General features: G+C 34.8%; 2 protein-coding genes across 4 annotated transcripts; one reads left to right on the top strand and one right to left on the bottom strand.

The window, feature by feature from the left end:
- Positions 1–208: 208 nt before the first annotated feature.
- On the bottom strand, positions 209–5447 carry S6kII (Ribosomal protein S6 kinase II). Of its 3 annotated transcripts, XR_011160848.1 has the most exons (13): positions 5249–5420; positions 5073–5107; positions 4365–4448; positions 3985–4308; positions 3728–3931; positions 3417–3680; positions 3108–3298; positions 2853–3048; positions 2620–2790; positions 2389–2565; positions 2108–2329; positions 928–2058; positions 209–628 (listed from the first exon to the last, which is right to left on the bottom strand). XR_011160848.1 is itself a non-coding variant. In XM_069053563.1 (12 exons), exons 1-12 carry the CDS (start codon positions 5274–5276, stop codon positions 1714–1716), a joined length of 2241 nt encoding a protein of 746 aa, XP_068909664.1. In that variant the 5' UTR covers positions 5277–5420; the 3' UTR covers positions 209–1713. The 3 variants fall into 3 exon arrangements, 2 of the variants coding, with proteins under 2 accessions (XP_068909664.1, XP_068909665.1); XM_069053563.1 differs by having other exon boundaries at positions 209–2058; XM_069053564.1 differs by lacking the exon at positions 5073–5107 and having other exon boundaries at positions 209–2058; positions 5249–5447.
- Positions 5448–5464: 17 nt separating this feature from the next.
- On the top strand, positions 5465–10441 carry LOC138134963 (E3 ubiquitin-protein ligase Mdm2-like). The gene is made up of 6 exons (XM_069053571.1): positions 5465–5603; positions 5663–5998; positions 6134–6271; positions 6325–6458; positions 7275–7460; positions 9174–10441. The coding sequence occupies exons 2-6, from the start codon at positions 5983–5985 to the stop codon at positions 9810–9812; spliced, it is 1113 nt and encodes a 370-aa protein (XP_068909672.1). The 5' UTR covers positions 5465–5603; positions 5663–5982; the 3' UTR covers positions 9813–10441.
- Positions 10442–12651: the final 2210 nt, after the last annotated feature.

Raw genomic sequence — 12651 nt, 5'->3', positions numbered from 1 at the left:
CGCACGGGAAACGACGCACCAAGTGGTTGATAAATTATGATGTTAGATGTACCGACTACATTGTTAGAATTTCCGTAGATACATATTAGGTTCACAAAGAAAGTGATGTGCGAGTTTACTTACCATAAAAATGAACTTTTCAACAGTCAATTCGTTTTACTTTAATCAAATATTGTAATATTCGGTTTGGAAACGGAGAAAAACCACATTAACATTTTGAAAACTTTATTATTAGTACAAGTGATACTGATAATAAAATAAATTCAGTAAGGAAATATATTGAGGTACTCACCATTTTCAACATGAACATCAAATACTTAAAAGTTATAATTTCATGAAATAGGCCTCAGCAATGTACATTTCACCTATTGTATCACGATCACGATTACACAATTTAGAAAAGTTGTTATAAATAAACTACAATCTAGTGAACATTATCTAGTGTTATAAAAGGGTTTAGTAACCCGGTATCTACGAAAGAAATCGTTGAATAGTTCTAGATATGCCATTTCTTCCTTCAGATTAGAAAAATAGGGCTATGAGTGATTGTTTTGGGTATCGCGAGCAGAAGAAAATGGCAATGTGATGTGTTTAGAATATGATGAGTGGGAATACTGCGAAGAAAGAGCTGCAAAATTAATTACATAAATTACTTAGTTGTTAATTGTAAGGCATTCTACTTTTGTGTGCACCGTAACAAAAGTGTTTGTACAAGTTTAATTGATAAGCTCACAGTCTGATCTAGCGAGGAAAGTAACTGCAGTTTGATCGGAAGTAGTAAGCATAAAATTAGCCCGCCAAATTCCTCTAAATAAACAGTTAGAAGCGACACTTAAAGCAACATTATGCATACTTTGGCCGAGCTTCCGGGAATGAATTTAACCTACCACAGACATTTATACCGTCACATGACCACAAAATACCTACCTGCAAAAAGCTTTATTCAGCAACTGCAATCTTTGGTCATAAAATTTCAGAGATGCAAGTTTATACTGAAAAGTTCATTGGTATTATAAGAGCCTACTAAGTTATGTGTCGTGCTGGACAACATGTTAATACTCAACTAAATTAATTACGTAAATGCAACGTTATATAACAGAGTTATAGAAAAACAAATAATATGCTGTTACTAAACTTAAAAACTAGTTATAAAAGACCCTCATCTCAAAAGAATTATAACGTTAACACTGATATGCAATATTTATATAAACAATACAACACCTTTGAGGAACGAACAATATGGCAACAAATCTCTCTCTATACCTATATTATACACAATATAAAATTGACGTTTAAACTTTACGCCTTATACTGTATATTTTTACACTTTATTATATAAAAATTACTTTTATCGATTTCTGCCTCATAAAATTTTAAAAATAAATTCAACAGAGACATAAAAAACAAATTGTACTTCATGAAAAAATTACGATTCCAGTCAGTCCGCCCACTGTGTTTACTGTCACCAACAAAAATGTTTTCCGGTATACGAATTTCCTTAAAACGGAATAAATAATATGATATGTAATGATTTATTTTTTAAAATGATTTGTTCTTAGTTATAAAAAAATCGATTTTAAACTCAGAGTGGTCAAATTAATAACGACGAACAATAGCCTCAAAGGCGGACCGTTCCATAATCGGTCAATTTCCAGCCGGAAACCGACAATTGCACATGATAAAATCACATTTAACCTAATAATTGACCATCCATTATGAATTCTGTTGAACCCTACTGAGCGCCTTATCGCGAAACCTCCTCCTCGCTAATTCTGACATGGCGACGGGTCCCAGATGGGCCACCTGAGGAGAAGTCGCTATAGCTCTGAACGTGGCTGCCACAGTCTCTTTGAGATGGGCACCGGGTTGGTCTTGGGCCGCGTTCTGGCTGGTGTTGGCTTGCATTTGACTCTGACTCTGATACAAGGCTGGCGTGGCTGAAGTTAGCCACATATGTTTCACCAACTGGGCCGCTGTAGGACGTCTCTGAGGTGCTATGTGCAACATGTCCGTCACCAGCATTTTGGCTTCCTGCGAAACGTTAGCCCAACGACCGTTCTGAAATGAATTCGTGAGAATTCGAAAAATATTATCGATGCTGTCTTACATGAAGGTCGAGTTTGCCGGAACTGATTCTTTGGAGAATGCGCTGAGGACTGTCGTTCGGTGCGGTGCTGAAAGGACATCTCCCCGACAGCATGATGTAAAGGATGACGCCTAAAGACCAGATGTCGCAAGCAGCATCGTAACCTTGACGTTTTAACACTTCTGGAGCAACAAAATTTGCTGTATAACATGGAGTCATCAAAAGGCCGTTGTCGGCTCTTAACTGTAACAAAATTAATCCACCGTAATTTTGACACACGGTATCTTGACATATTTAATTACTTGTTTGGCAAATCCCATATCACAGATCGTCACACTGTCAGGTGTACAGTCTTCAGAAGCGAACAGAATGTTTGCTGGTTTCAAGTCTCTGTGGACAACCCCATTTTCGTGCAAGTAAGCCACCGTGGAGGCCAAAGTTTTTAAAATGGCCGCTGCTTCTTGTTCAGACAAATGTCGCTACAATCACATTATAAAAATAAAACTGGCATCGTTTGGAAACAACTTTCATACTTTGGCCATCATATAATCTAGTAAATCACCACCTCTCAGGAGTTGTAGAACCACGTACATTTTTCCTGCTTCGTCGTAGACACCTTTTAGACTTACAATTCCAGGATGGTGTCCGTATCTCATTAAAATTTCAATTTCTTCACGACAATCGCATTGAGATTTATTTATGATCTAAAATGTCGTGCCCGTTGAAACTTGTACGATAAAAATTTACTCGGTTTCCATGTACTCACCTTCACCGCGAATTGCTGCCCAGTGGCTTTATGTCGGGCCAATTTACAAACACTGTAACTTCCAGTACCTAACATTTCCATCAAAATATAATCATCAGAAAAATTCCGCTCCATAGTTCTCATCATTTTTAGAGGTGTTTCAGTTTTTTTTTGAACATTACCGTTCTCTAATAAACACGGGGCGACAAAACTAAACCTAAAATTTTTATTGCTTTAATAAAAAAATTATTAGAAAAAACGGTACGGACGACTGACCCTCTGAAAAGTTCATGAGCATTGGCACTTGCCGGGACCCCGGGGGAATCCCTGGGAGTTTTACTTGTAAATTCTGAATCGAAATATGCGTCGTCTGGTCCGCAAACTGCTGGTTGAAAAGGCGGTCGAATTTTTTTGGCAAGAAGGGCGTCAAAATCGATTGTGGCAAAAAATTCGTGTTTTTTCAAATCCTAAGAAAATTAATTAAATCGAGTGATTCTTTAAAAAAAAACCCACGTGGATTTGTACTATTTGAACGATAGATTAAGTAATCTCGGAGTGACGCATCAATAAAATACGTTTATTTACCTCCACACCTCCAGGGCCCGCCCCCAGTCGGTTAGCAGGATTTCTTTTAAAGAGAGCTCTTAACAGACTTTGTGCTTCAGAACTAAGATTTGCGGGCATTCCTAACTTAGCTTTTAAAATTTGTGTCATGGTATCTCTTCTATTACTACCTTGGAACGGCAGACTGCCAGTCAACATCTCAAACATCAATACACCAAAAGACCACCAGTCTGCCGCAAATGAGTGGCCTTTCCGGTTCACAACTTCCGGTGCCATGTACTCAACCTTTAAAAATGATTTCAGATTATTTCGACAATGTTTTTGCTCCTAACCGTTCCGCAAAAACTATAGGCCTTTCCCTCCTCCAGGGGTAATTTGGAAAGACCAAAATCCGTGAGAGCAATATGTCCGTCCGCATCTAATAAAACGTTTTCGGGTTTTAAATCTCTATAAATAATTCCTAAACTATGTAAATGATTTAGCGCCAATGCTAGTTCGGCCAAATAAAATTTAACATCTTCTTCTGTGAACATCACCTACAAGTAAACCGTGAAAAAACCAAGAAAAAAAATCAACTTTATAGACTAACTTCTTTACTGAGCCTTGAAAACAAATCACCGCCTCTGAGAAAGTCCAAAATAAGATAAAGCTTGCCGGCGGTCTGAAACGCGTAATGAAGTTTCACAATAAATGGATGTTCAACATCTACAAGTATGTTTCGCTCCATTTTGGTGCGATGACGATCCCGGACCTTTAAAGTGGCTTTCTTTAAAACCTTCATGGCATAAAGTCTTCCGTTGTCGGCCCCCACAACTTTGCGTACAAGAAAAACTTTCCCAAAAGAGCCTTCACCCAGTACTTTGAGCAGCTCAAATTGGGAGGGGTCTCCTTTTTCGTGTCCATTTCGTACCAACTGATCAGAATCACATCTTACATCCAACAGCATTAACAAAGGGAACATATATTTACCTCTGCAACCTCAAACTCATGTTCACCTTCAGTCAGACCTGCTTCATCCACTCCAACAGCCTCATCAGCATCTCCAGACTGAGACTATAAGGAACAGTTATCAACAAAACTAGTTTAGATTGAAGTATATATGCAGGATGTTCATTGTACTGACAAAAGGCTCATTATCTCTGATATCTACATTCATATGACATCCTGTATATGTATTTTATGCCTTGTTAGTAAAATTATGTCATGTTTGATTCATAATAAAGCTTTTATGATTGTTAATATAGCCAAAGTAATGAACTACTGTATTATCTGTATTATATGAATAAAGTATCATAAATAATTAACATTTTTAAGTTTGATGTAAAAAGGCTTGGAGTTCCATTATAATTATATCATTAGACAGGGAAGTCACATAACATGCCCAGCGCTTTTCTGTAGACTTTTTTAAATAAATAATCACTCACAGCTTTACTCAGAAATGGAGTAGTATTATGACATTATTTCAGTAAAAAAAATTAAGCAGGTCTAGTAGGGAATTCCATACAAAAGCAGTTCTATTATTCTATATCTCAACTACATAAGGGTCCGAGTTTTGGGAAATAGGAAAGTGTCATCTAAAAAGACGTACTGACGGAAAACATGCAATTTAAAGTTATTGAAAGTGGTGCTGTCTCGTGCAACAACAGTGAGTTGCAAAAACGTAAGTATTTTACGTACAGACACTATTCTTAGGGACCTGGACACTCCAAAAGCTGCAAATGAATAAACTCATTATAAATCATAAAAACCTGGCTACGCGTGCTACATAAAATTAAAAGTGGAAGTAAAAACACTTTTCCAGAGGTATGACAGATGGCAAAATAATTTTTCGGTGACATTACGACAGAACTAACCTCGGTATCGGCGTGCTGAATTTGCCATGGCTCTACAGAATTTGCTAACGGCATATTAATTTGTATTTGGCATCAAATTGATTTGAGGGTTTATTTCTTCTTTCTTCAAATTACATTGTACAACATGGTTGTCAATCACCTGACCACAATGATACCAACTCAACTCGCAACTCGGTGCAACTGGAAGTAGCGGTTTCGCCGTTTGTCAACACGTAGTGCCAACCCAACCGAATACGTTTACTTGTGATTGTGAAACGTTCCTTGCACTTGCCATTCTGATTAATCAGATTCTGAATTGCATAAACTCTAAGTGATAACGAATGTAGATTGTACATCAATATCACCATATATTTCGGTAACGTATTAAAACGACAAACAAAATATAAATTCTCTAAATAACTGTTTTTTTTACAGATTAAGTGTGATTATGTAATGTGATATAATACGGTGGACACTTCTTAGTTGTAATTATAGTAAATAATTGCTGTTAAATCTTTGTTAAGTCGATTATAAAATACATTTGTAAAGTGCCTACGGAATTTGAAAATTCCAGATGGCAGCACCGAGACTTGTGTGAATGAAAAATGGTGTAGTTTCCCGCGCAAGCGCGTGTGATCGTTTGGCGTGGTATTTCCGGATAGCTTCGTGGAAAAGCACGCAAGTTTGTACAAGTTTAAAGTGGGCAAGGCCAAAAGTACAATTTCTAGTTTCGACGCCTTTCTGGAACAGTTAAGATGACGACGAAGACGAGTAAGTACTAATTTTAAAATACTAAATAATAATAAATTCGTTAGTTTCGGGCGTAACTTAGTCTCGGTAAACGTTGTTTGACCTTAATAAACAGATTTAAATGACTCGCAATTTACGATCGTTGTTTTGTTCCAGTGCAGAGATCTTTTGAAATAGAGATTGATGCTAAAGTCGAAGCTAAACATCATTATTGGTTTCGATTAGAAAGCGAAAGTTCACCAACCAGTGCAGATGATACTGAAAGCATTTATAGCATTCAGGGTAAAGAGACTGGTAGGCTCCTGCTCGCTTTCCTGTTGGCAGGGTGAATAATGAATTATTTCTAGACATTGTGAGGGATACAACGGATACAGTATCAAATTCATCTGAGTATGAAATAGATATAGAATATGAAATTGATAGTCTCTCTGATGGTGACAGGTCAGATGTGATCTTTTTAGATTCATCTGATGAATCTGAGGTTAGTTAGGTTTTGTCTTCATTACGTTTTTTTATTTTATCTAATCTTAAGAACTAAAGCCTCAGATGACCATGTTTCTTTCCATTTTTGACCTTACCCTCATTTCTTCAATAAAAAAAAGTCATAACTGTCCTAAATTTTTTAGCCCATGTTGCTAACAGATAGAGTCTAATTACATGAATTTTGTTTTATCTTAAGTAATTATCACTGGTTTCTTTTGTTACTAGTAATCATATTAGTCTACAATTAAATATCAATTCAGTACTTTATGTGAAACAAACAATGAATATTAAACATTTTAAAATTTTCTTTATCTTTGTAATCTATTAAGCGTCTCTTTTCAAGATTCAAAAAAAGAAGCATTGACTACATTTTAATTGTAAAGAAATTTAAAATTAGGGGGTTATGATATTTTCTGACCTTGCATTAATTTTTTTGATTATTAATTATGAAAGTTGACTTTTTTAAACGAAAAATCGTAATGAAAGCAGCACTTTTTTTAACGAAATATCGTAATGAAAGTAGTACTTTTTTAAACTATTTTACTCAATTCATTGTCAAAGAATATCTATAGTTGGTTCCAAAAAAAAACGGGAACAGTCCAAATAAAATTTATACATTTTTACAATTTTTTCATAGTGTGAAACCTTCTTATGAGAGATAAGAGTAATCAAACTGCAAATTCACGAAAAAAAGTATTACTTTCATAACTAGTTGTACAATATACTATTTATAAATTACTTTTTAATGGGAAGGTCATACAATCTCCCGTACATGACAAATTGAACGAACCTATTCCTTTATTTGTTCAATTAGGGCTTGATGTACGCTGCAGCGGTGGTCGGCGACAGTTCACTGGAAACTTTCATCACCGACGCGGAAGATTCGGATAACAGCAGGCAAGGCGACTCTTCAATAGGTCTGACGGATTTCTGGACTTGTATACAATGCAAGTCTCAAAACGACAATCCGCAGTTTAGATATTGCGACAAATGCTTTCAGGTAGTTATCATTTGCAAGTGTACTGTAGATTTGTAAGTGCTCCCTGGCAAATTTCTTTGTTTCACCTATCCAAAGGATGGCTATCCCCGTTATAATTGGTTTTTAAAATTACGTGCAACTTCATCAAGCCAGATTTTCACATCTTCGTTGTTCTTTCATTATTTCCAATACTAATAGAGTCAAAAGTCTAAAGTGTCGATAGCAAACGTTCAAATCTAGAAGTACACAGTATGTACATAGTAATATGTAAATGTGTCCTTTCCTCTTTGAGCGTGCTATATTGATCTATTTCATTACCTGTTGCTCTCTTATTCACTTTATCTCTTGTCTATTTGTGTTGTTTATTGCCAGGGTACTGTGCAAATCTGCAGTTATATTGCAATAGAGACTAGTAAAAGTGAATAGTAAGTTTTGTGGTGTGTGTAAAGACTGCTTGAAAACTTAAAGTGCTTCTGGTTGATATAAAAGTTAACAGAAGAATATCACAAAGGGACAAATATTAAGTATTAAATTTTTTTAATTTAGTGGGTTGAAGATTTGAACAGAGTTCAGGTAATTTTTTAATTCTTATTATTATTTTCATTCATTGTGAGTGGGTTGGTGTTTTTTTTAGGGTTTATTGGTAAGATTTTTTTTTTCAATATATATTTTGTTTATTACATTGGCGAGAAAAGGTTTACAAATCGTATTTATCTTAAAATAATTTTTGTTCAAGCTTCTTTTTACAATATAACAAAGATCCAGTTTTTATCAAAGCGATAAAGGAAAGGTGGACCATCATAACAAATTAACATTAACACGAAAAAATGCATGTTGATATTTTAACAGTGACCCATTTAGACCATGTAGTTGGCGACAGGTGTTTGTTTTTCCTTTGTGCCAGGGAAAGGATGAAAAGTATAATTACATAATATATTCCTCGTAGAAAGCTTCAAGTTAAAAAAAAATATATGGTGTCTCAGAATTTGAAAATATTTCTTGTGTATATGTATAATTTTTTTGTATGCATGAATTCTGGGAGAAGGAAACTTACCACTCTTGTGTGCTTCCAGTAAAGTGCTAATCAAATTCTTATTCCTCTAGTTCATGGGCTTGGGTGTTAATGAAGTGATTTAATGATGACTACCTTTAATCTTTGATTTAAAATGGCAGGCTTAAGATTTTACAGTATGCCATATGTCATAAAGGTAGATCGTGCTGTAGCAGGTCGAAACATTATGAGTTCATTCAAGTTCATTGTGCTTTGTCCAATTTTAATTGATTGTTGTATTGTCCAGGAGAAAATTATTATGAATGAACTCTCCAATGTCAGAATGTAAAAAAAAACATGAAGAATGTATTGTTCCTGTAATATTTGAGACTTATATAACAGAAGATTATGGTGTATAATTATCGTAAAAACTAAGAGAATGAGGTATTGCAAAAAAGAGAATGAACGTAATTGAATATTATGTACTTGATGCAATATTCAAATTTTGATGACGTGGGTTTTTGTGATAAAAAGTAAATAAAATGCGAGGAGATGACCTGAACTAAAAATTTAATGGAAAACCGATGCAGTTTTTGCTTTAATTGGCAAGTGATAGAGTTCCATTGGCACGCCAATTAAGCCACTTAGAGCCACTTGATGTGTGAGGAAGATACTGCAGAGTTGAGCCAGTCGGACCACTCTGATTCTGTTTATAAATGTTTCATGTTTAATTTGCCCCGCAGGATCGAAAGGCGTTCTTTCCACCACGGCCGAGAAGGCGCAAAAAAGCCGAAAGGAGTAACGAAATACCCCATTCCCCGGTGAAATTAGCCGAGTTGAAGTCGTGTCTCAAAGGTTTATCGTCCCAAGACTCCGGCATCAGCAGCTGTTCTAGTCAAGAGTTTGGTCTGCTCTGTCTTGATCAGATCGCCGTGCCCAGCGACGATAAGCCCTCCACCAGCGTCAAGGAGGACGAAGGAAAAAATCGCAAGAGGCAAATTTCGGAAAGCAGTTTATCGGACGAGTACGAAGCAAAGAGACCCAGAAAGCAAAGCAGATTAATGAAGAAGGAAGTGGAGAAGAAAGACGACGAGGTCACGAAAAATGAAGTCGAAAAGGAAAGTGGTGTGGTGGTTAATGGGCAGGCAGATAAAAATCAAACAAGGACTACAGAGGACGAGCAAGTGAAGGGGCCTTTACCTGAGTGTAAAGAGATTTGTATAATGTGTAATAATAATCCAAAAAATAGTGTTTTCTTACATGGGCGGATAGCACACATGTGTTGCTGTTACAAATGCGCGATGCGCACGTGGAAATCGTTAAAACGTTGCCCCATATGTCAAAGAAAAGTCAGTAATGTAGTTAGGGTATTCACGACTTAAATTTTATTTTATAGTTAGGTGTACAGAAAAAAATTTATTTATTAAAATTAGTTAGGTAACGAAGCATATCAAAAACTTAAAGAGTGTAACTAAGCCAAAGATTGATCTCGATATTAATATAACGTTTCTCTTATATTTTTGATAAATTTTTTCAAACGCAAAAATTAATTTTCATGTTAAATTGGACATGATTCAAGTTTCAGCCGGAAACTGGATTTGTTAGGTAGCCAAATGAGTAATGCCCTAATAATCTAAGGAACACTCTTTAGATTTTTGAAATGCTCTCGAAAAGAACTAAATTCCTGTAAGAAAGCTTTTTTATTCTAATGGTGGGGTTGGGCATTGCTATGACGACGGTCTCTAAAAAGATTGAAAAAAATTAGATTTATATTTTTGGAATAGTTATCTGCATCGATATTATTTCTATTTAAATGTAGAGATACATATTCGTTCTAATGTTTGGAATTGTTTTTTATGAGACAGTCATAAAAAATTAATTCAGTGGAAAATACAATGTTTTAGTTTCATTTTAATCCAAATCAAATAATTTTTTTTTAATGTATTCAGTTACATCGGACATGTGCAATTTAACACATTTTGTTTCTAATAATTAAAGTAGAAAATAAAAATTCGTGTTTTTCTTACATCAATTCTACGTTGTTTTACAACAAACTAAAACAAAAAAACCTTGCTCAAATTCTTAGGCGGTAAAATGTTAAGTGTTTTTTTTAACGACAAGTAGCATGCGTACGTTAGGCAGTTACTGAGGTCTTAACAGTAATGGTACCTGTTTAATCTTTTCAGAAATGGAATTACGCGCAACGATGAGGTTCGCCGATTTTGTGTAAGCGCATTGTGTGGACCAGACGAAAATTAGTGAATCTACCCATCATTTGACGTCGGCTGAAATCAGACTACCAGAATTTATTGCTTTTGTGAATTTTAACGCCAGATGCAGCAGAGCCGGTACATTTTTATTGTTGCAAAAAAGTGACATAAATAAAGGTAAGCATACTATTCATTAATTTTAATACTAAAATATCAAATATGATTGTAAATGCACTATGTGTAATATGATGTAAGTTATTTTTATATTAGTTGTGCTTTTTAATGTATTTGACAGTGACATCATCCACGAAGTAAAAACATGTGCCATCAATGTAACAATTCCTGCTCTGAAAAAATATTAAAAAAAAAAAAAAGCGAATAATTTCAGTTCACATAAAATACGTGATTGACATATTGAAAATTATCTTTATTCATTTTTGCGGAAATTAAGATTCACGCAAGAACGATGCATGTACATACAACTGTCGAAATATAAAATAAGACAAAATGTAAATTCTGATTAAAGTGTGCTCCAAGTCGAAATACGACTGAACCGGCAAGTTACAGCGCCATCTATGGCGCTATATTATAGAAAACTGTAAATTCGGTGTGTGTTGCATTAGCAACAGCGCCACTTGCGGTGACAACGAAGCCATAAGAACGTTAAAGTTCTTTCTTATTTTCTTCAACGCAGTTAAAATTAAAAAGATGTTAAAACCCCATTTGTGTCTGTTGGACCCTGAGCGGTCTGTGACCCACATTTTCGGAACCACTGCTCTAAACACAATTCAAATCAATTCTAGATTCACCTAAAAGTTCAATTTTCACTGTACCTATAGCGCGTAGGTATCCTGTTTTGGATGAAAAAGAGCCTTTTGTAATTCGGCAAATACAGTGATTGGGATTTATAAAAATGATCAAGTAATATTTGAATAGCTAGTGAGCTACCTATCACAAGTCAAATAGTTTTCTATACCTATGCTATATACGCAGATGACTGTCCATGTTGATTACAGTTTGGGAAAAACCATTTCTCTTGTACCCTTGTTGGATCGGCATAAATATAGATACATATTTATTGGTAACGATTGGAATTATAGAGAAATATTCATACAGTTGTTTTCAAAAGTACCTACAAGCTTTATTGTGTGTACGCTCCCTAGCCAGTACCTAATAATGCTTATTGAACACAAAAATAGCAAAAATAAGTTCCACACAAAGACCAAGACACATCCATGGTGATGTTCTGATATTTTTTAAGTCCGATACACAGAACCCTAAAGTACCTAGCTGTACAGTCATGTTCAGATAAATCTGGGACAATTTTATTTAATAATGTAATGCAGGTAATGTGGTCTGAATATTGAACAATATTTCCATGGATTTTTAGCTGCCAGAACAAATACATAACAGCTTTCATTTATTTGTCAAAGTTGGCAAGTGATTACCTATACTTTTCAGAGTAATTTTACCCCCAAATGATAATGAAATAACAACCATTGAATTGTTAGTTTTTGATTTTTTTTTTAAATTAAATGTTAATTACTTCACTGCTTGAAGTCAAATTTAAAACCCAAAAAATAAGCTGTCCCAGATTTATATGAACAAATGAAACTGAGAGTTACGTTACAACAATTGTCCCAGATTTATTTGTACACTTTAACGAACACAACTGTACCTACATCAAATGATTTGGATAATTTAATAAAAACAGATTACATGAAATTGTTACTTAACTACATATTTATGAAATAAAAAGAGTTTTTCTTTAATAGATCTTTAACGCGTTTACGAAAATGCAGTAAGGAAAGTTATATTATCTTATCAGGTACCTAATCACATTGCATTATACAAAATAATACAGTAATACTTATCTTGAGCTGTTTCGTGTCCTTGTTAAATTTTGGATAAAGTAAGTATTAGTGTCTGATATCATAAACAAATTGCAGAGAAGGAACTGCATTTTTCAGGATAGAAATTTGCGTATAAAAGACAATTAAAAATATAACCA

This window comes from Tenebrio molitor, chromosome 7, assembly GCF_963966145.1.
Source record: "Tenebrio molitor chromosome 7, icTenMoli1.1, whole genome shotgun sequence".
Taxonomy (NCBI): domain Eukaryota; kingdom Metazoa; phylum Arthropoda; class Insecta; order Coleoptera; family Tenebrionidae; genus Tenebrio; species Tenebrio molitor.
The sequence above is the reverse complement of the archived record's forward strand: the minus strand, read 5'-3'. Positions and strand labels throughout refer to the sequence as shown.